Source organism: Polistes dominula, unplaced genomic scaffold, assembly GCF_049000335.1.
Source record: "Polistes dominula isolate Pdom_NZ unplaced genomic scaffold, Pdom_raw_medaka contig_49, whole genome shotgun sequence".
NCBI lineage: Eukaryota > Metazoa > Arthropoda > Insecta > Hymenoptera > Vespidae > Polistes > Polistes dominula.
In genome coordinates, this window is record NW_028300914.1 from 5780525 (window position 1) to 5806413 (window position 25889).

The 25889-nt window shown below is 29.5% G+C and overlaps 3 protein-coding genes and 1 long non-coding RNA gene across 14 annotated transcripts; 2 read left to right on the plus strand and 2 right to left on the minus strand.

The window, feature by feature from the left end:
* Positions 1-16: 16 nt before the first annotated feature.
* On the plus strand, positions 17-9330 carry LOC107065000 (clavesin-2). 5 transcript variants are annotated; one of them, XM_089169905.1, is made up of 6 exons: positions 17-122; positions 5170-5380; positions 6044-6248; positions 6500-6623; positions 6731-6943; positions 7055-9330. In XM_089169905.1, exons 2-6 carry the CDS (start codon positions 5224-5226, stop codon positions 7760-7762), a joined length of 1407 nt encoding a protein of 468 aa, XP_089026031.1. In that variant the 5' UTR covers positions 17-122; positions 5170-5223; the 3' UTR covers positions 7763-9330. The 5 variants fall into 5 exon arrangements, with proteins under 5 accessions (XP_089026031.1, XP_015173741.1, XP_015173742.1 ...); XM_015318255.2 differs by lacking the exon at positions 17-122 and adding an exon at positions 334-747; XM_015318256.2 differs by lacking the exon at positions 17-122 and adding an exon at positions 3290-3415.
* LOC107065006 (uncharacterized) lies at positions 1601-2685 on the minus strand. The gene is made up of 2 exons (XR_016175775.1): positions 2544-2685; positions 1601-2477 (listed from the first exon to the last, which is right to left on the minus strand). It is a non-coding gene; the product is annotated as an uncharacterized LOC107065006 (long non-coding RNA).
* Positions 9234-17228, minus strand: LOC107065008 (fatty-acid amide hydrolase 2). 3 transcript variants are annotated; one of them, XM_015318271.2, is made up of 9 exons: positions 17089-17228; positions 13230-13440; positions 12948-13151; positions 12671-12876; positions 12386-12528; positions 12120-12298; positions 11649-12038; positions 10040-10222; positions 9234-9954 (listed from the first exon to the last, which is right to left on the minus strand). In XM_015318271.2, the coding sequence occupies exons 2-9, from the start codon at positions 13434-13436 to the stop codon at positions 9856-9858; spliced, it is 1611 nt and encodes a 536-aa protein (XP_015173757.1). In that variant the 5' UTR covers positions 13437-13440; positions 17089-17228; the 3' UTR covers positions 9234-9855. The 3 variants fall into 3 exon arrangements, with proteins under 3 accessions (XP_015173757.1, XP_089026027.1, XP_015173758.1); XM_089169901.1 differs by lacking the exon at positions 17089-17228 and adding an exon at positions 14730-15350; XM_015318272.2 differs by lacking the exon at positions 17089-17228 and adding an exon at positions 13534-13653.
* Positions 13759-24760, plus strand: LOC107065007 (cytochrome b5 reductase 4). Of its 5 annotated transcripts, none has more exons than XM_089169898.1 (11): positions 13759-14478; positions 16731-17214; positions 20662-20832; positions 20929-21029; positions 21127-21262; positions 21351-21622; positions 21720-21942; positions 22018-22312; positions 22400-22486; positions 22637-22795; positions 22862-24760. In XM_089169898.1, the coding sequence occupies exons 2-11, from the start codon at positions 16986-16988 to the stop codon at positions 22914-22916; spliced, it is 1728 nt and encodes a 575-aa protein (XP_089026024.1). In that variant the 5' UTR covers positions 13759-14478; positions 16731-16985; the 3' UTR covers positions 22917-24760. The 5 variants fall into 5 exon arrangements, with proteins under 5 accessions (XP_089026024.1, XP_089026025.1, XP_089026022.1 ...); XM_089169899.1 differs by lacking the exon at positions 13759-14478 and adding an exon at positions 15494-15610; XM_089169896.1 differs by lacking the exon at positions 13759-14478 and adding an exon at positions 15538-15747.
* The last annotated feature ends 1129 nt before the right edge of the window (positions 24761-25889 follow it).

Consider the following 25889-nt stretch of genomic DNA (forward strand, 5'->3'; position numbering starts at 1 on the left):
CTAGTATGTGTGTGGGTGTATTAAAAGTAAACATATAACATTAATGTTTGTATTTTTCAAATTAAGTTTAAATATATATACGAATGAAAGTAAACGAAGTTTGGAAAATCTCTCCACGTTAGGTAAAATGAAATGTTTAGTAAATTGACAACATTACATATACGTGATTTTTTATGAATCACTTATTAAAAGATAAAATAAAAATTTTATTGTAATAAATATTTACATAAAATATTTATAAGAAAATAAAATAAAAATGTCTCGAAAAAATGTGGCAAAAGTAATGAGTAAATGTTTGCATTTAGTAGTGAATTGATAGGATTAATTAATTACTGGCAAGAAGAAAGAACAGGGCACCTATTCTTCAAGTTACACTCGTTATTCGGTACCAACTGACTATACAAAGTCACAGTCCTGATGAACGTTCGGGGAATCCATAAAGTGGCGCCTTCGTTTATAGTCTACAGGTCGGTTACCGGGTTTACTGTTTCGAACTGTCAGTTTCGCGCCGGACTGTTTCTTCGACAAGAGCTGGTTCGAATTACTTCGAACCAACTCGAGCGACAATTCGCGTAACTAACAAATATCATAGTCTTCCTTTAATTCAAACACCAACCACCAAAGGAATATAATACGAAGGATCTCAATTTTTCCCCTTTCTTTTTTGTGCTATACTCATGAAAAAAAAGTGCAATTTTTGTGTTTTAAGTTGTACAATATTGAAAAGAATTTATTTAACATTATTTGGTAAGAAATTTCGAAATATTATTACGCGTTTGAATACGTCAGTATTGTTTTTGGTACAATTCAATACTCATCATTAAATGTTTCTTTGTATTTTTAGTGTATTGTCTTTCTTCGTTTTTGCAGATCAATATTTCTTTTATTTTTTTTTATTTATATTGTAAACGAATTAAATGATTGAAAGATCAAATAATAATGTATTTTTGTTTTTTTTTCAATGTCAAAAGTTAATTTATAACTGTAAAACAGTTTTAACAATTGTTCATTGTTATACATACATTTTGATATATCCATTGGAAAAAAAAATTTATTTTAACGATTCATAACATAATTAAACACCGATAAAATATAATTAAACTTCTTTAATTTAGTTGATTATTCGTTCTTGAGATGTAATGTTTTTTGATGTCATTGTGGCCTCCATTATGGTCAATTTAAATGTCATTGATCTTCCAGTTAACATTGACAAAGACTTTGTTCCAATATTTATCTCTTTTTATTAAAGATCTCTTTCTAAGAGATTTTAATGTTTGTATTTTTCAAATTAAGTTTAAATATATATACCAATGAAAGTAAACGAAGTTTGGAAAATCTTTCCACGTTGGGTAAAATGAAATGTTTAGTACATTGATATGAGCTTCATATTATATTAATTGTATCTTTTTTATTTCAACTAAAAAAAAGAAATATAGAAAAAAAAGGTAAAAAGATAGAAAACCGATAAGCTTGTCCTAGGTTATTTCAGCTTAGCAAATGATAAGCCAGTGATAAATCGATAATCGGTTTCGTTCCAACTTTTCGTCATGGAAACGTCCTCAAAAGGAATTTCAACTTGAACTGCTGACAACACGTTAACTTGGTTCAACACCATTATTCTTTTATTATCTTCAAGATATTATTTAACAATAAAAAACATTAAAATTACATTTTAATTTTGACAATATAATAAATTAATAGTATTAATGGGAATTTTCTTAAGTATGATTCAAAAGTTTCTGGTATCCTTGTTAGTCCCATTGCAGAGGCAGTTGAAATAACGTTGATTTTGAAGTTTTAGATTTAAAAGAAGATTTAAAATTATCCTGTAAGTAAACAAAGATTAATAATTAACAAATAAAAAAATAGCAAGTAGACATTTTTGACCTTGTTTGCAATGTGCAAACTAGAGAGATATATATTTTTAAGGCAATAAGGTAATCCGATATTACGTTTGTAAGATTAATCGAATATCCTCAGATATAGCAGAGAGAAGAAAAAGATTGGCAAGGAATTTTTTTCATTTCGTTTTACCAGTTCGTTTCTCGAGCGTCGTATTACGTAACCTGTGTCCTCGATGATGTTGTGTGTTACGGTTTGCTTCGCTTCCACGCGACTTGTAAAACACAAATTACGCATGTATCAATGTGTTGCACCAACTCGTTTTTCCATTCCATTTTAAATAACATTATTTCATAACAAATGCATAACTAAAAATAAAATTAATCATATAGAAGAAAAAAAATAAAAATACTTTCCAACTATGTTTGATTAAATTGAAACATTTTCCATTGCAAAATTCTAATGGATAATTTTCTTTAAACGTATCTCAAAGAGAACGCGTTCGGAAATATCGATCCGTGTGTCATTCGATATATCGCTGAGTCTCGTCCTTGAAGTATTACAAAAGATGCAATAATCTCAAATCGATAGTTAATATTCGTTTCAAAATCCATTGGTTATCTCAAATTAAAAGGCTATAAAAAAACCTTTATTAAAAACCATAATTTATCAAACAAATTATTCGAATAATAAATGTTTACCTGTAAATCAATTTAAATCGATAATCTCGAATGTATTTTACATTTACGAGTAATATACTTATGTATGTATATGGTATTCTAACAATAATAAATGTATTTTTTTTTAGTTAAAAATAATGTATAATGTTTCTCGAATTTTAAAATTATCTTCTTAACTCAGCCTAATTATACGTGTTCCAATCGACTAGTCTGCAAAACGTGACTATTCAGTACATTCGTAAATAACTTATTCTCTTTCTCTCTCCTTTTGAAAACATTTATTGTTCGAGTGATATATTTTCTTTGTTGTTCGCACGAAGTTAAATACTTCACGTTTTTACATATCACCAGATGTACACCATCTATATCGTACATTTTCTTTGTTGCATTTTACCAATAAAATAAGCAAGTTTATTACAACGTTGAGAACAATTTAAAATATATAAAATTTCTTTGATAAATATTATTCGAACATTTCGAATTCCATGTGAATGTAATTTTGATCAACTGTACTAACATGTGTCGTAAATAACAAATAAAATCATTCGATGTTAATTGTTCACTAAAAATAATTCTTTCTTGATGCCGATATAATTTCGATGAATAAAAAAGAAATAAAATCGAAAAACCAAATGTATCCTAATTTAAAAAAAAATTCGATGTTACGTCTCGTTCACCAAAATGATTCCATCTGATTATTTTTCTTACACGTGCCTTTATGAATTTTTCACAAACACACATAAACATATAATATATACACATAAAAGGTAAAAGTAAGTACTCGAATACAGTAGGCTCTCTCTTTCTGTCGACGCCAATGTACCACAGCGATGTACGTTGTTGAATTTTTCGGAGAACGGGTTCACAATAGCGGCGCAACGAGCAGAAAGTTGGTGAGTCAGCTTCCATTTTCCCTCTCTTCTCTTTTCCTCATCCTCCATATATTCCCTTCTCTTTCTTTCTTTCTCATATACACAACATACATGCACGCACACACACAAATGCACATTCTCATTGGTAACCGGCTTATCCTGTCCTTGTTTTTCTCTTTTGGCCGATGTTTCTCCCTCTTACAGGTAACCGGCTTCTTCTTGTCTTCTTCTATCTTTCACAACTCAACTGAAAATCCTTCCTTTCTTTCTCACTCCAACATACACACATACACACACATTTATAAAACTACTTCTCTCTCTCTTTTTATCCTGTTCTTTCATATTTCACAAGAGCTACACTCTATAACTCTGGTGAACAACGATCACTAGCATGCGATTTTATCGGCGACCTGTCAGTTGCTGATCGAGCTTACCTTTTGAACGTTCGATCTCTGAGATCCTTACTCTGTGTCATCTTTGTTTTATTATAATTTTGTCTTTCTTCATTTTCTATCATCGTTCTTGGATTTATGTAATAATTATCATCCGAGAAGAAGATTGATTGTGAGGTACGCAAGTATATTTCAATAAATAATCAAATTTAATTGAACAATTTTTTGGTGTGCACTTTAATCAATCTTGGTGTCTGTCCTCTGTGTAAATTCTAGTGAGATTTTTGTGCGAGTTAATAAATTTTTTATTAACTAACCGATACGACAAGTTCATTATAATTATCCTCGTTTTTTCAGTGTTTTTTTTTCTTCTTCTTCTTCTTCTTCTTCTTTTATATTTTATTTATGTTGTTATGAGTTTTTTTTTAATTATGTAATGGTTGCAAGGATTGAAATATAATCGCGGAAATGACTTGGACAATGTCATAAGATTACGATCCACCAATGTTTATGTGTAACGGGTGTTGTAATCGACTTTAATCTAACGGTTTGGAATGACTTTCGATGGTTGTAATTGATCAAAAGAGTTTTTCTATCGAAAGGAGTTGTTGATTCTCGAGGTGATTCGCCTTCTTCGACGATGACTCATTCTCTTAGAAAGTTGAAGGATTATATATTGGTCACCGATCTACCTGAATCGATCGATAGATCCCATCGATCTTATATCCTTTCAATAGGATTCTTTTTTAGTAACCTGGTAAATCTTGAAGATTTTTAGTCCTTGACTTGGATGAATCATCGTAGAATTCATGCACCTTTTGAAGAAAGAAATAAACGGAGATGGAGGTGGGGGGGGAGGAACACGATCATCTCATTATTTAGGTTAATGTATTGAAGTTGATATAATGAGTAACCGTTTTATCTTACGAGATACCAATAACAGTTATGATTAATCATCCGATATAATTTTTTTTAAAGTTCTCACATTTGCCATAAAACTTTCCTGGAAAAATCTCGTAAATTTTTTTTTTTTAATGGTTTTGAAAAAGAAAAGAAGAAAAAACAGGAAAAATAATAATGTAAAATGATAATCGCGATTACTCAAGTTGGAGTTTATTTACTCATGGGTGCGTTTGTAGACACACTGATCTTTTGAGTAAACATTTATTGGAGTTTTATTTTTAAATAAAAAATTAAAAAAGTAAATAGCGATCAGATTCGGACAATGTAATTCAATCAACTTACTCGAATTTCATATTACGAGTATCACGATAGTGTTTTAATATAGAAATAATAAATAACAGTAAACAATTGATAATATATTGTTTAAGATCGATGTGTAAAATCGTATCAATGTTATTTTTATTTTTTATTTTTTTTCAGGAGTAATTCCTCTTATTTAATTGAAGAAGAAAAGAGGAAATAATATTTGAAAACATGTCGGAGTATTGCGAATATATGTGGGCACCGAGTGGTCACGCAAGTACAACGCTTTCTCGGAGCATTTACCAAGAAGATGTGAGGTTGGACAAGCGAGACAAAAAGCTGGCCATTAAATCGGTTCGAGCGATCCTTCGTGAGATGCCGGATGTGGGTAAGAACATTTTTGTATACTACATTCAACTTCATATACACGAAAATATAATATATTGGGTTGGTCAATAATTTACGTAGTAATTTTTATTATATTTAAATAAATAATATAGACACTGTATTATATTTTAAATTAAAACATTTTTACAATATATTTATAATTAAACAAGCAGTATTTTTAAATCAAAAACCCGTCATTTTGACAGGTTCTGTAAATCTAATATTAATATTTTAGATTCAATATATCTAGTATGTTATACCCCTAAATAGATGACACTATCATTATATATTAAAATATTTTGCAATATATTAATAGTTAAATATTTTATATATTAGAAAATATCAACAACCAATCAATGTAATAAATTTGGCCAATCAAGTAATAATAATAATAATGCACAAATAAACAAAGAATATATTTTCGAAGAGTAGTTAGTGACTAACTTGAAAAGCTTCGAATTTCCGGTGAAGTCTGGTTCGTGCCTTCCTGCCCGATATAATTCCGCGTCCGTATTCAAACTGCTTCCCGTTTCGCCTTGAGCATAACAATGACCCCATCCCTTTATAATCCTTTTCATATTTTTTCTTTTTCTCTTTTAAATATATATATATATATTAAATATGTGTATGTGTATTTCAACCTATCATTATTGGCTTGTCCTAGACTTGAAACATTGTACGGACGAATATATTACGCGTTTCCTGCTTGCCCGGAAGTATAGAGCAGAACAAGCAGCTGCTTTGATAGCTGCTTATCAAGCTCAGATAGCACATCGGCAAGATATTTTTGGTAATCTTACTGCTCGTGATCCTGCTCTTCAACGTGCCTTACGTGCTGGTATACCTGGTGTTTTACCTGCTCGCGATAGGTAAGTTTGAGATTTGATATTTTCTATCATAAAACTCGTTAAATGTTATAAAAAGTATTATTATGTAATATTGACTCATTTTTTTTTATGGTACAAGATTGAATAATATAATCCGGTCCTATAAAAATGGTAAAAATGATAATATGATATCATATAGTATAACTGGTAAAAAACTGACTCAATATTTAACATGTTAAATAATAATAAATCTACGTTTATGTCAGTTTAGGAAAATAATATTTGATTTCCAGGAAAGGTAGGTGCGTTTTGGTAATATTAGCTTCGCAATGGGATCCAATCGCAGTGCCAGCGTTATCAGTTCAACGAGCGATTTTTTTAGTTTTAGAAATTCTCATCCAAGATCCAAGAAATCAGGTAAGTTTACTGAAAAAGAAAAACATTAAGTTGAAACATATAAAAATAAACTTAAGTAACCAATCCGGATAATTCATGCATACTTATTTTTTATTTGATTTTCACAGCAATCCGGTTTCGTAGCTGTGGTAGATTGGAGTGGATTTTCACTTAGGCAAGGCGGTGCATTAGGTGCCGCAGCTCTAAGAAACTTAATAGCTGCGCTTCGTGGTCGATTTCCGGCTAGATTCAAGGCCATACACTTCCTTTCAGCTCCTTTATACGTTCAAGCAACTCTGGCTCTTGTTAAACCTTTCCTGGATGAAAAAACACGTAATAAAGTGAGTTTTATGTAATATTTTTTTTGTCATTGAACAAAATTTCATTTAATTTCGTTAATAAGTTTGGATGTTTCAATGAATACAATTTAAATTAATTCAATATTATTTCAGATATATTTACACGGAAATAATCTCAGTACACTACACGAACATTTGCCAACGGATATTTTACCTGCCGAATTAGGTGGCACAGGACCATCTTTTAATCCTGGTCTTTGGGCGGAACCAGTTATTCATTCGGCTATGAAAGAAGCTGAATTGGCTGCTCTGAAAAAGGAAAAGGATGAAAGAAACGACAATGCTTCCGAAAGACTCTCCAATTCACCCGAAAAGGACGACAAGGTAATCGAATCTAGGAATGTCGAAAATTACAAAAGAAACGAGCCACTTTTCGAAGGACGCAAACAGGAGAAGGAAAGTTTCAAGAGTTTTGGAAAATCTTATAGAAATAATGGTGACAATAAGAGCGTTGAATTAAGTTTGATTAGGACAACGAGCTCGTTTGATTCTAAAAATGTAAACAAAATAGAAGAACAAAAGGATAGAACACGTCTAATTGAAATTTCGGAAAGTAAAAATGGTAACGAAGCTAAAAAAATCAATGGTTTGGATAACAGAATGGATCATTTGAGAGAGGTCGATGATTTAGCGTTACTCGAGCTACAATCTGAAACGAATTCGAACGAATTCGAGATGATACCAAGTAGGCCTGGCAGCGAAGATAGCAAGGACAATTCGTTGGACAATAGATCGGAAAAGATTCTCATGAGAACTGGAAAAAGTCATACACCGACAGAGGAAATGAATCTTATTACGTAAAATTGATCTTTTTATTACTCTCTTCTCTCTCTCTTTCTCTCTCATTCTCTCTATGTCGATATTAGATATTTTTTCAAAGTAATCGATAAATATTCTCTAAATGTTAGCCCTTTTGTTACGACATGTATCGACACGAGTATCGTTCCATATAAATTTTCTATCGTTACATTTTAAGACCCCTATATGGGTCGGGGACTGATGACTCGTATATGAGTCGCTAGGAACTAAAGGGTTAAATATTATATACAATGTAGTTTTTTTACGCGTCAACATTTTTAAGTGATATATACAGAATATGGTTGGAGAAATAAAAAAGATATTACTTTAAGTATATTCGCTGATACTTTGATGATGCAGTTGTCGATGAACTACTGTGATGAAAGTAAAAGTATTTTTTTCTTTTTTTATATTTATAAATCGTATTAAATGTACTTATTATCCTTGTTTTTACGTGGACTAGTATATCGTAGGTTTTAAAAATATTATTTTTATGTTAGACAAAGTATTGGACATTTCTTCTCATGTTTTTTTTTTTTTTAATATTTATCATACTAATAGAGCAAATATTTACTCGTACGACAAGAACTGATATATATATATATACATATATTAACATATATAATGCTTCTTTTATGTATGCTTGTAACGAGGCTACATTTTTTCTTTAAAAATTTATAGCCAAATCGAAGCTGAAGCTGATATAGTTGTTTGTTTTTTTTCTCAAATGAAGTTCCTGTATATCTTATTAATAATAATTTTGTTTTGTTTTTGACGCTTATTTAAATTGCTTTAAATATAGGTTCAAATGCATAAACTCATACATCGATGAAATATTTTTAAAAACACATTAATTAAAAATCATGTGCAAAATACGTCCATTAAATTCAGAAATTGTATTCGTTGTACTTGTAAATATGTAATAAATTATTTATTCTACTGAAATATTGATCGCAGAATTTCAAATACTTCGAGTATTTATTTACGAATTATACGATTTTTAGAATATATTTGTGACGATTATAGCGATGGTAATGATGATTATGATAAAATTGAAAGAACAATATATGTTCGAACAAAATCAAACATGTAGGTTTCTTCTTTTAATTTAAATGATAAAATTTCCTATGGAAATGATCTAAGTATTATAATAAATGAGAATCTAACTTGTTGATGGAATAATAGAGTAAAAATTTATTATTTTACAGTACAATAAAATATATTTATATATATATATATATATTACGACGTATTAACATCAATAGATGATTTTAAATAACATTGGGCTTATAATTTGATCGCATTACCAAAAAGTATCTCTCTTCCTTCTTCTATTAAACAATATCTACGTATAATCTTTTTGTGTATGAAAATAGAAAAGTCTACACAGAAACTTATGATGAATATATTTTTATATTTATAGATATAAAAGAAAAAAAATTCCTAAGAAAAACGAAATAAAAAAAAATACATCTGCAGTTCAACACATGATACATGATATTTTATTTATATACAAATATATCTCTCGTATGTTAGACATAGTTTTTTAATTTTTCTTCTTTTTTTTTTTATAAACGAATGCGTTATCATATAGAAAGACATTTGTTTTTGGAAAGTATAAATTTATAAATACTCATATAGTAGTAGAAATTTAGTTTCACGATGAAAGGTAGTTTTCATATCTGTGTTTACTATAATCCATATTTTGTGTAGAAATGATTTATTCGAATGGATTATTTCAATAATACGAAAAATTATGTTAAATGGATTATTAATGAATTTGTTAATAGTTTGTCATTCGAATTTATAATAATAATAACAATAATAATAATAATGATAATATATGCTTATAGAAGATATTATTATCAGAAAAATAAAATCAAATAAAAATTACATCGAGTCAATCATGTCCGTCACGTCTTACATGTCTCACATGTATAAAAGTAATTTATACCTTTCGTTTATTAACTTAAATACACACAGATATCTTCCCTTCTATAAAATTCGAATTACTCAAGAGTCAAGAAAGGCAGGATTTGGTATGTCAGTGCATTATAATGCATTTAAAATTATTATTGTCTAACATGCCCAATAATTTAAGCTATGATACTGATAGGAACCCATCCTCCAAATGCTTTTTCTATTTCTTCGGCAACAGTTAACGTCAAATTATCTTGATATAAACCACCAATGACCTAAAAATAATTTATTAATCAATTAACTTTCATTAATTGCGTTTGAAAAGTTCAAATAAAGTATAAATAAAATATAATGCAGTGCCTGTATGCCAATTGGAAGTCCTTCTTTATTTAAACCTAATGGACAAGCGGTGGCTGGTAAACCCAAGACATTAATAATTGCGGTGTATGAAAAATTAAATGGTTTTACAAGTGGTTCATGATGGAACGGCGCTGCTGTTGGATGAGTTGGATACAAGAAAATACCGTCTTTTCCCAAAATATCCTACAAATAATATCAAATTAAATGAAATTGTAATAATTCATATTATAATCGATAGATTTGTTGTAATATGTTAATTAAAAATCTAGAATATATTTTAAGGTGCATGCGTCGGTTCTAAATTGAAATGTCACTCTCTCTTTCTTTCTCTCTTTTTCTTTTTTTTTTCTCTCACACGATCAAAGATAATTTGAAAGATAATTTCGAATAATTGTTTGTAATACGATTTTTAATATATACAGTGGGTAAAAAAAGTATTTATATAATTCTCTTCAAGTAATTCTACTCGAATTGGAGAAAAATATTATTTGATATTTTTCGGTAACTTTGGCAAATAATAATAATATAATTCTATAAAAATTCTCATAAAATTATAAACAAAAGAATAAATGCGAATAAAATGATAATTTCTATAACTGAATAAATATTTGCACGTCAACATTTCTGTGATCAATGCTTGCATATTACTTTTGCTGACATGAATGCAAATGATGCAAATGTAACCAAAATCCATACAAATCTTAGTTCATTGTTAGTGTAGAATTATAGTTCGGAAAGTAATCGTTTCTACCAACAAATATCCGAAATATCGATCATTGTATCAGATAAAATTATTTCTTTTTGCGTGACGAAGGTCTAACAATAAGTTATTGTAAAATTGGTGACAAAGAAAATCTAAACTTTTCAAGTTTATGATATGTGACCATAAGAAAAGAAGAAACTGGTGTTAAAAAAAAATAAACGAAGATCGGGATGCTTGAAAATATATTCTTAAAGAGATCAACGACAATTTATAAAAGAAGACGTCCAATAAACCTTTTGCAATGATGTTTACAATCTCAGGTAAGGTCGTTTGTACCTGATCTGTGAGAAATGTTTTCCATTATTCTGGCTTATATGATAGAACTGCGAGGAACAAATAACTCGTAGGTGAAACGAATAAAAAAAATGAAAGACGAAAAGTCCTTAGAGAAAGAAGCGGAATTTTGATATGAAAAAAGATTCGGTAAAGTGAGGTGGTGTTCCAATACTTTGTTTACCCATTGTACATTATCTATTTGCATGCAGATATGTGTAAAATGATATTGTAGAGACTACTTATAAAAGAAGCACGCAATACCCCATAGAAATATTGCTTTATCCACGTCAGATTTACGTTGGATTTACGTTGGACTTGAGAGGAAATAAAAATCATGTCCATTAAGAAACGATCACATACGATCCATGATTCTATGGCAAGAACAAATCATATCTGGCTATTTTCATTGCAAATACATTGCAAAACAGTCAAGAGAAGAAGTCCGATCCTAACAAGTTACAGGCATGGAGATTCGTTACACGTAGTAAACACGTAGAGACGCAGAATATTATAGTCTCGATCCCTATGTGATTTTTAAAGACACCATTAACAAATTTATATATACCCTACCTGAAATTCTTGGTTAAGGTCTCTACTTTCTTGTATGAGTTTTGTGTATTGCTCACTCCCATGTTTTATACCTAACCTCTCAAATGCTGCTGTTATTAGAGCAATTAGCGTATGATTGCTTAGGAACATTAACCACTTTATAAATTCCCACCAAATATTAATACGTCCTTTTCTATTAGCCAATTCGTAGGAAAAATCTTGTTCGCCTTTTGATGTCATGTTTGCTAACCATAGACTAGCACTTTTTTTAAATTTTCGTACTTGTATCTTCGTAGGTTTTATTTTATACACTTTCTCAAAATGAAGAAGTACTTTTCTCATAGCACATTTTATTTCCTCGCTTACAGGCGATACAAGATATTGTCCTCCGTCATCCTCCATGTAATAAAACTGAGCAAAAAAAAATACGATGTTATTAATCAATTATAAAAGAATTAATTGAAAATGATCGTAGAAAATATTTCAATTTACTTTAAGTTTCGAAATATCAACTTTATCGTCTAAATTCAATTTATCTGCATTTTTGTCAGCTAATATTTTAAGAATAGGTTTCATATCCTGTGCAAATCTACACATTGGGCCTATCCCAAGTAATTGGTTTTGATCCTCGCTGTGGGCACTTGGATATTGACCATCATTAGAAACGATACCTAAATTTGGATTGAATGATTAGTTAAATTGAAAAATAAAAAGCATTTAATAATAGGCATCAATGATTTTTTGTTATTAATATAAACCTTTAGAAGGTTTATGACCAAAAATTCCATTGAAAAAGCATGGCATGCGAATAGAGCCGCCAATATCAGATCCTATTCCTAATGGTGAACCGGCAGCTGCTTGTATGCAGCCCTCACCCCCGGAAGAACCACCTACTATATGTCTAAAAATAATAACATAACAAATTCAAATGAAATTCAAATAGCAAATGTGATAACTAAATATGCGCTGTGCAAGAAGTAAAGTATGGTAATTAACATTCTAACTTTAAATCAATAGGGTTTGTTCTAGATCAAACAAATTACCTAGTGTTGTACGGATTCTTCGTGGTACCGTATAAACGATTATGGGTTTCCCACCACATAGCAATTTCTGAAACATTCGTTGTTGCTAATGGAATAGCTCCAGCTTCTCTCATCAATCTTATTACTTCTGCATCTTCCTTGGATACATAATTTTTCCGTAAAACCAGACCAGCCGTTTGTTTCATATTTTTTATAGCAATACAGTCCTATGTATAAAACGATGATTAATATATATTGTTAGAAAATAATTATTTAATTGATAAGAGAGAAAATTTACCTTGGTTGTAAATGGAACACCTAGAAAAGGTTTTTCTTTGGCAAGAACTTTCGCAGATGGTGCATTAGGAGATTCCAACATCTCGTCGCATTTTTTAGCCTCTAATAGAGCTTCCTCAAAACGATCTTCAACTACACAATTTAATATTGATTGAATCTCTTTTATTCTTTCAATGTACGACTTTACTACTTGCTCGGAAGTTAACTAAAAATAAAATAAAATTAATCAGTGACCCATAGAATTGATAAATCAATGATTAAATTAAGATATACGTGATCATACTTGTTTATTCCTAATTTTAAAAGCTAACGTAGTTGCACTGTGTAAAAGTGTTAAATCGTTTATAGGTGGTTGACCTTCTTTCGGCCCACGAATATAGGCTGATAATGAAAATATACATCTGGCAATGAATTCGATTAAACGATGAATTACATATAATATTTGTCCTTGTGGACTAATTTTCTTTTGGTTTTTATTTTTGCTCGCCATTATTCTGCAAGGAAAAAAGAAAAAAATAAATAACAGTATTAATAAATATATAATTTTATTTGTTTAACTTTTTTTAATATATCTGAATGGGGTTCACCTTTATTTTATTTCGATCATTAGTGCGTTGAAAAGGAAATGCAACAAATTAATTATGCAATCGAATTTCCGTTCGAAACAACAATTGTTGAAAAAAAGAAAGAGAAAAACAAGTCTAACAAACGAGACGGTATTTTTATAATAAATATTTTTTAATCGAGGTTGGATGCTATTGAAATGTTACAGCTGGTTTTATTTTTTTTCCCTCATGAGTTTGATTGAAAAGAAAATTATCGTCTGTAAGGATCCTTGCCGAGTTAATCGACCAAATGAAACGTAACCCAAGGTTCGTCGTAATCGTTAGTTGAGTTTAGTTTAATAACAAAATTGACGGAAATATTTTTCCAAACGAGATAAAATTTTGATCATAAATAATATGGAAGTTTGATAGTCAATATTAGAAATAAATTTTGATGATTAGATTTATTAATAATTCATTATTTTCGTTAACTTTTGATCCGTCAATGGTAAAAAATTGTTGCAACACTCTCGCTGGTTTTTAATCATTATTAAACAGACATAAAAAGAAAAATTAATAGATAATGAAAGAAAAAAATAACCGAGAAATAAAACAGATAAAGAATATCGAACGTTTTAGATGATAAAGAAGATTATTAAAATGAGTATGTTCTTTCTCAATTTATCTTTCCAGTAGTTTAAACAGTGAAATGTGTACTATCTATTAGCATGAATAAAAAATACAATTCCACTTATATTATAGTAAAAATAGAAATAGAGGAAGAGATGATCATCATCGTCATCATGAAGAGGGGAAACCGGCAACGAGTGTTAACATCTAAAAAAAAGAACTTGTAATTGCAAGGTCGATGATGCTATGTGAGTTTGACAGATTGGCATAAAACATTTTACCATGCTCCAATATTTTTATGATGGAAGATAAGAGCATTGCGTGAGTCAACTAAAAAAGAATAACTTCACCGTTAAGGTAACGTCGATAATATTATCGAATATTATGAAAACGCCATTTATGCGATAGGCTTATCAACAATTTGATTAATGCCATTCAATATATACACGGTAATATTATCTTATCATTTTTTATGTAACAAATTCACTTAAAAAAGAAAATAGTAAAGAAAATGAAATTGAATTAAATAGAAGTGGAAATAAGGATGAACGAAAAAAAATAAGTAGAGAGAGGTGCAAGCAGTAACGAAATAGAAATGTGATACTTACAAAGTATTGAAAAAACTTGAACGTTTCTAAAAACTTCACTTAGTTTTTGTCTTCGTTAAATATACGAGAAAAATTCAAGAACGATCGGAAGACAGGAAATAAACACGTTGTAGTTAATTGAAACCTCCGTTCGGTGACTTGAAAATAAACCGGTAAAAAGAAAATTTGACAGAAAGTACACACACTGGTCAAGAGGATGGATGATCCTCCCTTTATGTATCTTCGTTTCTATGTGTGGTAAAACAGAGAAACACAATCAGGAACTGATGAAAGATTTAAAAGTGGTCACGAGTGATCAACGGAACCTGCAGTTCACGTATTATCTTTCTCTTTTCAATACTTCTTTTGCTTATCTCTCTCACACTCACCCACTCACTTACTCATCTATTCGCTCTCACTCTTTCTCTCTCTCTCTCCCTCCCTCTCTTTCTAATTTTCATCCATTTCACACGAACATCCTGTCTCTTTTGTTTCCATTCTAAGCCATTTGAAAATGTGCACGCGATGCTTTGGTGGTTTAAAAATAGTACAAAATGTTCATACAGTTGATACAGCCAGCTGGTTATCAATGACTGTGTTATCGTAACTAAATTCGCAACTTTCTACTACTATTTCCTTTACTTTTATCCGACAAGTGATGAACATTGTCGTCTAAAAGAGAGAGAAACCTGAGAGAAAAGACAGAGAGAGATAGAGAGAGAAAAGACCGCACCTCTCTCTCCCTGTTTCCATCATTTTGTTCTCACGCAAGCGTATAGGTAGAATCTCTCTCGAAAAACTCGAAGTTAGATTCGATAGACTGACTTCTCGTTCGATATCTCGAAAGTAATGGCAGAATCTAACCTCACAATCGCAGTGGCTCGTGAACAGTTAACGGCAAGGTTCTTCTATCAACAATAATTTGATAAAAAAAGAAAACGTTAACATTTCCACGTGCATTCTAATGAAAACTGACTTTTGTCTTTTAATTTTTTTTCGTTTTCGCTTGTTCGCGTACACAAATGGTTTACCCGATTAGGCAAGTTTCTCTTCGGCATGTATATTTCTTTCTTTTTTTTTCTTTTTCTTGTCTATCGATTGTTTGCTTATATAGTAGTAGTAGAGTTCGAATAAACTTGTATTATTATTATTATAATTCATAATTAATGAGTTAGGCTTTGAAAAGTTAACTTTGCTCAATGTGAACAGCTTCCTTGCTTTCGTCCCATATTCGTGACCTTGATAAAAGAAATAGCGTAGATTTAATTCTATAGAAAAAGAGAAAGATAGAGTGGTAGAGTGAGAAAAAGAGAGAGAGGGGGAGAGAGATAGCAAATACATTTAAAATATGCGCGCCCGCAAAAGGTGAATGCCTTCTGATCTTTCAATCAAAAGCTTAGCTCAATTTTCTTTATTCAATTAGATTCATTTAAGTCAAAGGTAATTTTCTCGAGTGTCAAGGCTATCGTTGAATTCCGTCGTCACTTTCGAAAGTTATTTATCATTGTATTTTCCATCGGTGAAAGTAAATCAAACATACCATGATGGAATACTTTCACTTTTTTCAATGGAATGTTTTTGATTTAGACTTAAAATGAAATATTTTCTTTTGTAAACATTATATTTTTCACGCGAATATTATATCATAAATCAATCATTAGTAATTTCGATGATGATTTCACATATTATATTATGAGTGAACAAACCAGTTAAATATATGCACTTAAATTTAAAATACTAAAATGATGCAATAGTTGACATATAAGAATTGTTTTATGTACGTTTTTAATTTTTTTCCTCGAAATAGGAGACATTTATTAGAGACAAAGTCCTCTTTTACATGGCGTTTATACTCATAAATATATGACAAAGTATACTTCGAATACTAAACTATAAAGTATAGTAGATAAATCATTCAAACTTTTTCAAATTTATTGGTGTGATTAAATAAAATTATTCAAATTAGTCAACTGTAATAATACGCAATTTAAAATTGAACAAAACATTTGTTTCTTTTTCCAGTGAAGAAAAATATTAACTAACGATTCGTCTGAGAGGAAAATTATTAAAAATAATTGAGGATCCGATGAAGATAAAACGTGACCAGATAATTGTGCGATTGAAAAACAACGATCGAAAATTAACGTTAATGTCGATGTTCATGTTGAACAACTCATAAAAATAACAAAAAATAAAAATAAAAAAGAAGAAAACAAAGTAGAAGAAGAGGGAATAGCAAAAGAAGCAAAATAATAATTAATAAACCAAAATTAAAATATGAAAAAAATAAGTTCACCTGAGGAATATAAGGAGGAATCGGGTATGGATGAAATAGATTTGCAAGATAAAATGAAGATGATCGGTGTAAAATCTTCCTCACCTACTAGTCTCTTAGCAAGAAACACTCTGTTGCTACCGAGTGGAGTGGTTAATGTCAAACAATTATCCAATGTAAGTTCAACGAATGACACTGGATCGTCCACGAAGTCTTCTAGCTCGGCGACTGGTAAGTTGTGGTCTTCTTCTTGACTCACCTTCTCTTCCTCCTTCTCCTCCTCCTCCTCCTCCTCCTCGTCTTTCTCTTCATCTTCCTCTTCCTTTTTCTCTACTTTATGTTTCTCTTTTTATTCCACTACCTTCACAATACCCCCCTCCCAAACCTCGTTACTTTTCCTTTAGCTATTATAAGTAAATATCCACGTGAAGAATTAATAATCATTGAAAGAAAATTGAAAAAAAATCAATTAACGATCTTTTTAATTATATGACTATTATTAATAATATTCATGATCATTTCTGTGCTATCAAAGTTTTAATTTCTATTCAAAAATTATTAGAATAATTTTTACTTGTATTTAGAATATATTAGGTGGACCGGAAAGTATTGTCGCTTTCTAATCTTAAATTCACACGAATAAATTTCTAACAAATTTATATTTTTAATCAATAACATAATCAACTTTGTCATCAACAACTTTTCTTCATCTATTATGCAAATTTTTAATATCGAATTGATAAAAATCAATCGGTTTTTGATAAAAATATACAAAATTTGACATTTGTAGAAACGACATTACTTTCCAGTCTACCTAATATATTAATAAGTATTATTTTTAAAATTGTTCCGGCTTTATTTTTTTCAATAATCCAACTCGTAAGCATAATTATTCAGACTAGACACGAATGTGCGCAATATACGTATGCAAATATTTAATGGCGGACAACCTCGTTAAATTAAATTTAAATTATATACAAGATGAGGCAATCATAGTCATTTTTCCAAAAAATAATTCTTAATAAATTATTAATTTTATTATTTTTAAATGTTCATTTTCAAAATTTATTCACACAAATTATTCTAATTCGTATTTATTATAATTAAATACAAGATTCAGTTTATTTAATCACCGATTTACTTATATCGAAATATACCTTTCTAATATATAAAATTCTCGTGTCACAGTGTTAGTAGCTAAACTCCTCCAAAACGACTTGACCGATTTTTATAAAATTTTGTGTGTATATTCGGTAGGTCTGAGAATAGGACGTAAACTATTTTTCATACCCCAAAGTGTTAAGTGTAGTCCACCCCAAAAATTTTTTTTTTATTTCTTTGATAAAATTTTTTATTTTTTTATGATTTCGCATTAAAAAATACATACAATCCTAAATTTTCACCCTTCTACAACTAACCCCCATTTTTTAATAGCGATATTAGTACTTTAATAATTTTCAATCCTTGTTGGTCGATAACTGATCAATTATCACTCGATCAGCTATCCCCGCCAGGCGGACGCACAAATAAAATAAAAAAAGAAAAAAAGTGTTTGGTGTTTTGTTATTTTTATAGGCCGTTATTGTTCACAGCGCTTCTTTCCTCTTTTAGTTATATACCACGTCCCCACACACTTACAATAAGTTACTTATTTTTTATTTGACTACCAAAATATTCACTAGAAATAATTTATATGGCAAAATAACGTTTGCCGGGTCAGCTAGTATATATATATACTATTTTATTTAACCTCAATTTTAAAATGGCTTAAAGACATAACCTTCGAAATAACTTAAAATAACTGTTTCTTTGCTATATACGTATATATTTTTCAAAGTCTATGACTTTTTTTATTTGCCGATTTATTATCAAATATTTGTCTCTGTTATATAAATTGACTTTTTCTTGTATACTTATCGTTGAAAATTAAATGAGACAAAAATGAAAAAGAAACAAAAGCGTGAAACAAGTGTTAAAAATACGATAAAATCATAAGACGATTTTATAATCCCATATATATCTGGTCATAAGACCAGAACACCAGGTTCACTCTTTCTTTCTCTCTCTTTCTCTCTAACTGTGTGTATTATATTGATCTATCTGTTTGAAACGTTATATATATTCATATAGTCTACAGTTTCCTCCACAGTATTGAAGAATCTTCCATGGTGAAACGATCATCTAATCTTTGTTCTTTTCGTGCCAACTCGTTCCAATGTGTATATCGATTAATAGTATTTGTTATATTTATAGTCAATGTTACTTTTTTGTTAATCACACATCTTTGTTTACATTTGGTCCTTACAATAACATGTTATTATTGATGAATACATTTTGAGAATGATTTTCATTTTAACGATTTACCAGATATCTTCGAACAAATATTTTTATTGATAATCGATCGTATATATTATCCTACATCGATTATTATTTCAGTCTTTTTTTCTCCTTGTTTTCTAACGAGATATAAATCATATAATGAATTAAACATATGAATATTTTATCATTAATAAGAAATATTCCATGTAACAATTATTTACTATTATTAAGTCGATAATTACGAATGTAAGATATGTAAGTTAATATCAACAAACAATTAAAAAAACATACAAACATACAAAACTATATAACAATAAACATACGAAGTTATCATGTACATTCAGTTTTCTATTAGGTTTACTTTTTCTATGCTTACTCTTTTTAAAGGAAACTATTTATGTCAATCGATTTATATTAATTCACTTTTTAAACTTGTTTATCATGAGCTAGTATTTATGGGAAAACTATGATTTAATAATGCTTGCTATACAGTAAATTGACGCTTTCGATACTTGGAAAGGAATAAATCGATATTTCGAACTCGATAGTTCTCAACTGTATTATGTTTGATCAGATCTACCTTTGTTCTAAATTAAACAAACACGTGCATGCATCATTTTAAAGGTAAAACGGTGATATGAATAAAAAATAAATTCTTCATATGATATTATTAAAATAATTACATGTAAAATTACTTTTTTTGCAAATGAGCTACGTTTTTATACTAATTAACACACTTAAATTGTTTAGAAAATTACAGTTTATATAGCGAATTTATACACACAACACACACACATACACATACATATACAAGTTTGCATGTTGTCCATCGTGTTTGTACATAAGAAGCAAATATTTAAAAATTAAAAAAGGAAATTACAAATTCGATCTACTTTTCGATGGAACTTCGATTGAGTTTCGCAGAAGGAAAGGATCGATCGATCGTATTGGATGATCATTAAAGCAAACAATTAAAAAACAAAAATAAAAAACATGTCACGATGCTATTGCTTATCTTTACTTTCCAACGTATCTACCTCGAGTTTTGAATTGCATATTCAAGATGGTTAGTAATTAGTCCAATTGCCAATTAGTTTTATGTTAAGCTCTAATTTTTTGCTCTTATGCAATAAACTCATTTTACATTAAATATAACGTTCTGCTAAAATGATTCCATTCTTTTAATGAACTAGTTTTAATTTATATATTTAAACAAGATGTTGGCTATTATTACCTAATCATTGACATATATCGTTCGTAATTGTTAAAATTTAATTGTTAAAATTATTGTAAAATTTATAAATATGTATTCATATTTATTCATCTGCAGGTATTTTAATCGTTTATTTTTTTTGCTAGGAAATCCAAGAAATAAGACATCATTAGCACCAGGTCACAGTGTCATGGATTGGATACGATTAGGTAATTCAGGAGTAGACTTAACTGGAGTTGGTGGTATTCCACGCACTGTTACATTAACTGAGTTAGCTAATCATAATAAGAAAAACGACGCGTGGATTGCAATAAGAGGTTTGAAGTGTATTCATCTTTACAATTTACATATGCAAATATTTGTACTCGTTTGCTAATTTTCTTCTTCTTTTTTTATTTTTCTTTTCAATTTAGGAATAGTTTTCAACGTGTCACATTACATGGATTTTCATCCAGGAGGAATTGACGAATTAATGAAAGGAGTTGGAAAAGATGCTACGAAATTGTTCGACAAGGTAAAGCCATCTTAACGAAGTTAACGTCAATTAATACGCGTATTTTTTTTATTGAACGATTATTATTCCCGAGGCACCCATAGATCCTTCGTTACAGGTTCACGCTTGGGTAAATTATCAAAGTCTTCTTCAAAAATGTGTCGTTGGTAGATTATGTCGTTCTTCGATTTCAAATACATCAAAGACCAATGGAAAATCATCCATTGCAAATGATCTCTTGAAAAGTTGCACAAGTAATAACGCAATTTATGTGTATTTATGCTGATTTTTTCATTTTGTTCTCTGTTATTTTAAATGTCAAACGTTTGTTTTATTTTTTAGCTCAAAGTACAAGCGAGGAAGAAAAAGAAAAAGAAACCAATGATGGTGTTTCGAAAATTAAAATGGATTGGCGTCAAACGACTAACACCATAACTTTGTTTTATCAAAGTATAAATGATTATCAGGGTATCTATTATCGTTTATCAAGGATAAATGATACCAAACTCGTTTTTAATTTATCCTTTGAAAAGAATATAGTAACGCACGAGCTTGAATTAGCTGGTGAAATCGAATGGCCTCCTACTTGGAGTAGAAATTATGAAAACATGGAAGTAAGTTGTTATCTATCATTCTGAACAGCTTTCACTTTGTTATAATAATAATAATGATTACTTAGAAAACTTGATTATTTTCTTCGTCAAACTTTAGATAGATTTTACGTTCAGAAAAAAAGATAAAATTGTTTGGAAAACTCAAGGTAATTATACCATGTCACGAGAACCAATAACCAATAAGAGAACTTATAAAGGATACAAAGTTCTAACGAACACACCACTTTGTAAATTAGTTCACTTGTTAGTCCTACGAGCTAAGGATTCGTTAGAATTAATACCAATCGGTAGACACTTGGAAGCAAAAATAAACATTGCAGGTAAGCAAAAAGTTGTTTACTTACATAACAAAATTTAAATAATCATTTGATTTTCTTTTAACTTATGATATACAGGTGTTGAGGTTTCTAGATATTATACACCGGTCCCACCATATCTTCACCCGGAAGACATGGCACCGAATTATACGTCAGATTGTATATGCCTGATGATCAAAAGGTACGAAGATGGTGCTCTTAGTCCATCTATAACAGCTTTGAAATCTTCAGAAAGTGTTATGTTGAGTAACGGACTTGGTAACTTTATCGTTGAAACCTTTGATCGTTTTACCGACATTCATATGTTGGCCGCTGGAACAGGACTAACAGTGATGCTAGGAATAATTCAACGATCCCTTGCCAGGCGTCATGTGTAAGGATTCCATTCTATTTCTTTCAAATGTTTGATCCTATCTTCATGAATATAATTAAGATTTTATTTAAAAACAATATTTTATAGGAAAAGTATCAATCTTTTAAACTTCAACAAGGATGAAGATAACATGTTCTATGCAGAACAGTTGGAGAGAGCTTGCAATACAAATAAGTTAGTATTACTGTTAGATAATCAAACAAGTTTTTTTTCTTTTCTTACCTTTTTATTTCTTTTTTTTGTCCCTGTTGATTAAAATACTTCTTTAGCTTATGTTTATTTATTTGATATTTGCATATTAATTTGTTCGATTAATTTTTTTAGATTGAAAGTTACACATATTCTGTCGCAAGCGGGAGAATTATGGAATGGTAGGCGTGGTTCAATATCTGATGAACTTTTGAAAGAATTAATGGGCAATTATTCATCTGACAGCTGTGTGTTTCTTTGTGGTCCTAAAGGATTCCTAGATTCCGCAAAAAAGTGAGTTATATATTAATTTATTTTATAATGTATATATTAATGATTGTGATATCCTTGATTTTATAGATGTCTTCGTAATCTCAAATGGGAGTCCTATCAAATACACGAATTCGATGATTGAAATAATCTTAAAACTTGTTTTTATATTCCAAGCTCGATCGTTGAAGGAACAATTTAAAATTTGGGTTTAATTTATTGTACAAATTCTTTACCGATAATCGAATGTGTTGAGGGATTTCGAGAAAGTCCTGTTCTATCCATCCTTGAAACTAGAAACACAAATCTTAGAGCTTATTATTGCGAATAAGGAATTGAAATTAATAGATAAATCTAAAAAAAAAGAAAAAACAAAAGAAAAGAAAAGGAAACGCCTGATACTAAATTTGGATGCATCGTACGTTTAATGTACCTGTTTCAATCAATTAAACTAAACTTTGTTATTAGACGAATTTTGCTGCCTCGTACGAGCCGGTTTAGTACAAAGAAATAAAATAAAGCGTTTCTAATTCTATTGTAAATAAGTGCAATGAATATTTGTCGAAAAAGAATTGCGAATTTTTTGAGTATTCGTACTTAGATTCGATGTATTTACATGTATAGATAAATATTTGATTATATTTTCGAAAGAAGATTGCAAATGATCTTCTTTTTTATCTTATTTCTCTCTTGTTTTTTATGATTAATATCAATAATAGCACGTTGATCGTCGCGTAGTCCAAATTTGGGCGACAATCATATTTCCGTTCAAGGTTACGTAACCTAAACATCAGCTAACGTTATTCTTTTCTCATTCAGTCGACATAGATTTTCTCAAATAATTATTGTGCATAATTTTATTTATAAGACAATAAGATAAATATTTACTACTGTTTAACAAATATAAGTAAATTTGTTAGTAAAATAATATTATTTCAACAAAATATGAAAGCTTCGAAATGAATCGAATTGAATAGAACAAACGACGACTGTCGGATGTTTGTTGAAATTTTAAAAAGCGTAGGTTCCTAAATGAAAAAGAAAAAAAATAGTGAGTTGTCCTATGGATAATTCTCAATACATGTCTTCAAAATGTATACAGGGTAAATTTTAGCCTTGAAAGGAAACTTTTTGATCTACGCGTTGTACGATCAACGTGTTAAACGAATTTTGAGTACAACTATTTTACTTAACTTTGATCATAAGTCTGTAAGTTTTACTATTGTTCGTTAAAAACAATATTTCCATCCATATCTGTCCTCTTACAAAAAAGCATTTATATTAAACTGATAAAAACATAGAATATTATTTTCTATTTCTTATAATAATAATAGTAATAATAATAATAATAATAATAATAATAATAATAATATCTAAGTTTAAACGTAAACGATAGATGATTCTTTGGTCTACATTCCTTTTGACTAAAATTTATCGTAAGTTTTATCAAACACCAATCTTTTTCGAAGTATCTATTTTACCGAACAATAATTTTTCTATACTATGCAAACAAACAAACTAACCGACTGTAAGATAAACTGATAGTTCAATTTTAGCTGTGATTAAAATTAAATTACACAAACGTGATTGATTATCAAAGAAAGTCTTCTTTAAAGTAAACAAAAATATTATAACAAGAATTATTATACAACATTAATAGAAACAATAACGCCCGATATTTTTGGATATATCAATTGCAAGATATATTTAAGTAATGCAGAATTATTGCGACAATATTGAACAGTTTGTTTCGTTTTTTTGTTGTTGTAATTAATTCCGAGTATGGAAAATGATCAATACGATTAATTGTAAATACAGGTAATTAAATATTTAAAAACTATGTTAATTGAAAATATTAACTTATAAGAATACTGTTTGTACCATAAATTCACATATCGTATATGGTGTTAAATATTTTCATGGATTTAAAATGACATTAAAAGTATATACGACTCCGATAGAAAATAAAAACGTAATCAATGACCTGAAGTTTTTCGTAGTAAATTGTCCTTTCATCGTTACTATCTCTTTCTTCCCTTCTTCCTCTCCTCGTCCTCCTCTACCTACTCTTTCTTTCGCAATTAATTATGCTGTAGAACAATTGCAATGGAAGAGCATCAACCTTGTTTATCTCGTAACGTATATCAAAGCGTGTTGCGTTATTTGTCGATCTCTCGATGCTACCACGGATGTATACTTCCTATTAAATTCTCAAAAAGTGCTAAACAAAGAGAGAGAAGGAAGAGAGAGGAGGGGTGAGAGTAGTGGTGTGGGGGGAAATGTTCATTAAACGTAGAGAGTACAATACAAATGCGGGTTGAAACGATCGATGAATAAATACATACACCTACAGTATTTTATTAAAAAACACGATTATCAGTTTGAGTTATTCAAAATTGATTCTATCATTAAAAATCGATTATTATTATTTATTATATTTTACCGATGAAAAAAAGATAGATAAATGAATAATCAATGAGAAAATTTATAAAAGATACGAGGCCCTAATAAACACTTCTTTTTATAAATGAATTCATTAGTTAAATTCAAAATGGAGTTTATTATCAAACATCGATTATTATTATTTATTATATTTTACGGACAGATAAAAATGGATTGATGGGTATTTAATAATATAACTTTAAAAAGGGTTCGTGGATTTAATAAACACACACACACTTCGTTTTTAAATTAATTCATTAAATTCAATATGGATTTTACTATCAAAAATCGATTATAATAATTTACTATATTTTACGGACGGAATAAAACAGATAGATACATAAATGTATATTTAATAAGAGAAGTTACAAAGAATACGAGATCTTAACAAGCACTTTCTTTTTTGAAATTAATTAATTAGGTAAATTCAAAATATAGATATTACTATTAGTCTAGGAGCTGGCTACATAAAAAGGCTTGTTATTGGTACACGATTCATTTCTATTGAAAAAGGTACCTTTGGTATAGCTGAACATAAATCTGCCTGTCTGCCATCGCAAAAGGGTGGCTTAAAGCGGGGGCGTACGATTGAACACATGAAATTTAAGTGTCAAAAAAATCATAAGGTACACGGATTCTAATTATGGAAAAAGCTGGTATTTATATTGAGGAAACG

Bases quoted from the DNA above. Each gene is read 5' to 3' on its own strand.
- LOC107065000 (XM_089169905.1), top strand. From the start codon at position 5,224: ATGTCGGAGTATTGCGAATATATGTGGGCACCGAGTGGTCACGCAAGT. The intron at 5,381-6,043 runs GTAAGAACATTT...GGCTTGTCCTAG, and splicing joins TCGTGAGATGCCGGATGTGG to ACTTGAAACATTGTACGGAC. The intron at 6,249-6,499 runs GTAAGTTTGAGA...TTTGATTTCCAG, and splicing joins GTTTTACCTGCTCGCGATAG to GAAAGGTAGGTGCGTTTTGG.
- LOC107065008 (XM_015318271.2), bottom strand. From the start codon at position 13,436: ATGGCGAGCAAAAATAAAAACCAAAAGAAAATTAGTCCACAAGGACAA. The intron at 13,152-13,229 runs GTATGATCACGT...TTTTATTTTTAG, and splicing joins TTAAAATTAGGAATAAACAA to TTAACTTCCGAGCAAGTAGT. The intron at 10,223-11,648 runs GTAGGGTATATA...TATTATTTGTAG, and splicing joins ACCTTAACCAAGAATTTCAG to GATATTTTGGGAAAAGACGG.
- LOC107065007 (XM_089169898.1), top strand. From the start codon at position 16,986: ATGAAAAAAATAAGTTCACCTGAGGAATATAAGGAGGAATCGGGTATG. The intron at 21,263-21,350 runs GTAATAACGCAA...TTTATTTTTTAG, and splicing joins TCTCTTGAAAAGTTGCACAA to CTCAAAGTACAAGCGAGGAA. The intron at 22,487-22,636 runs GTTAGTATTACT...TAATTTTTTTAG, and splicing joins AGAGCTTGCAATACAAATAA to ATTGAAAGTTACACATATTC.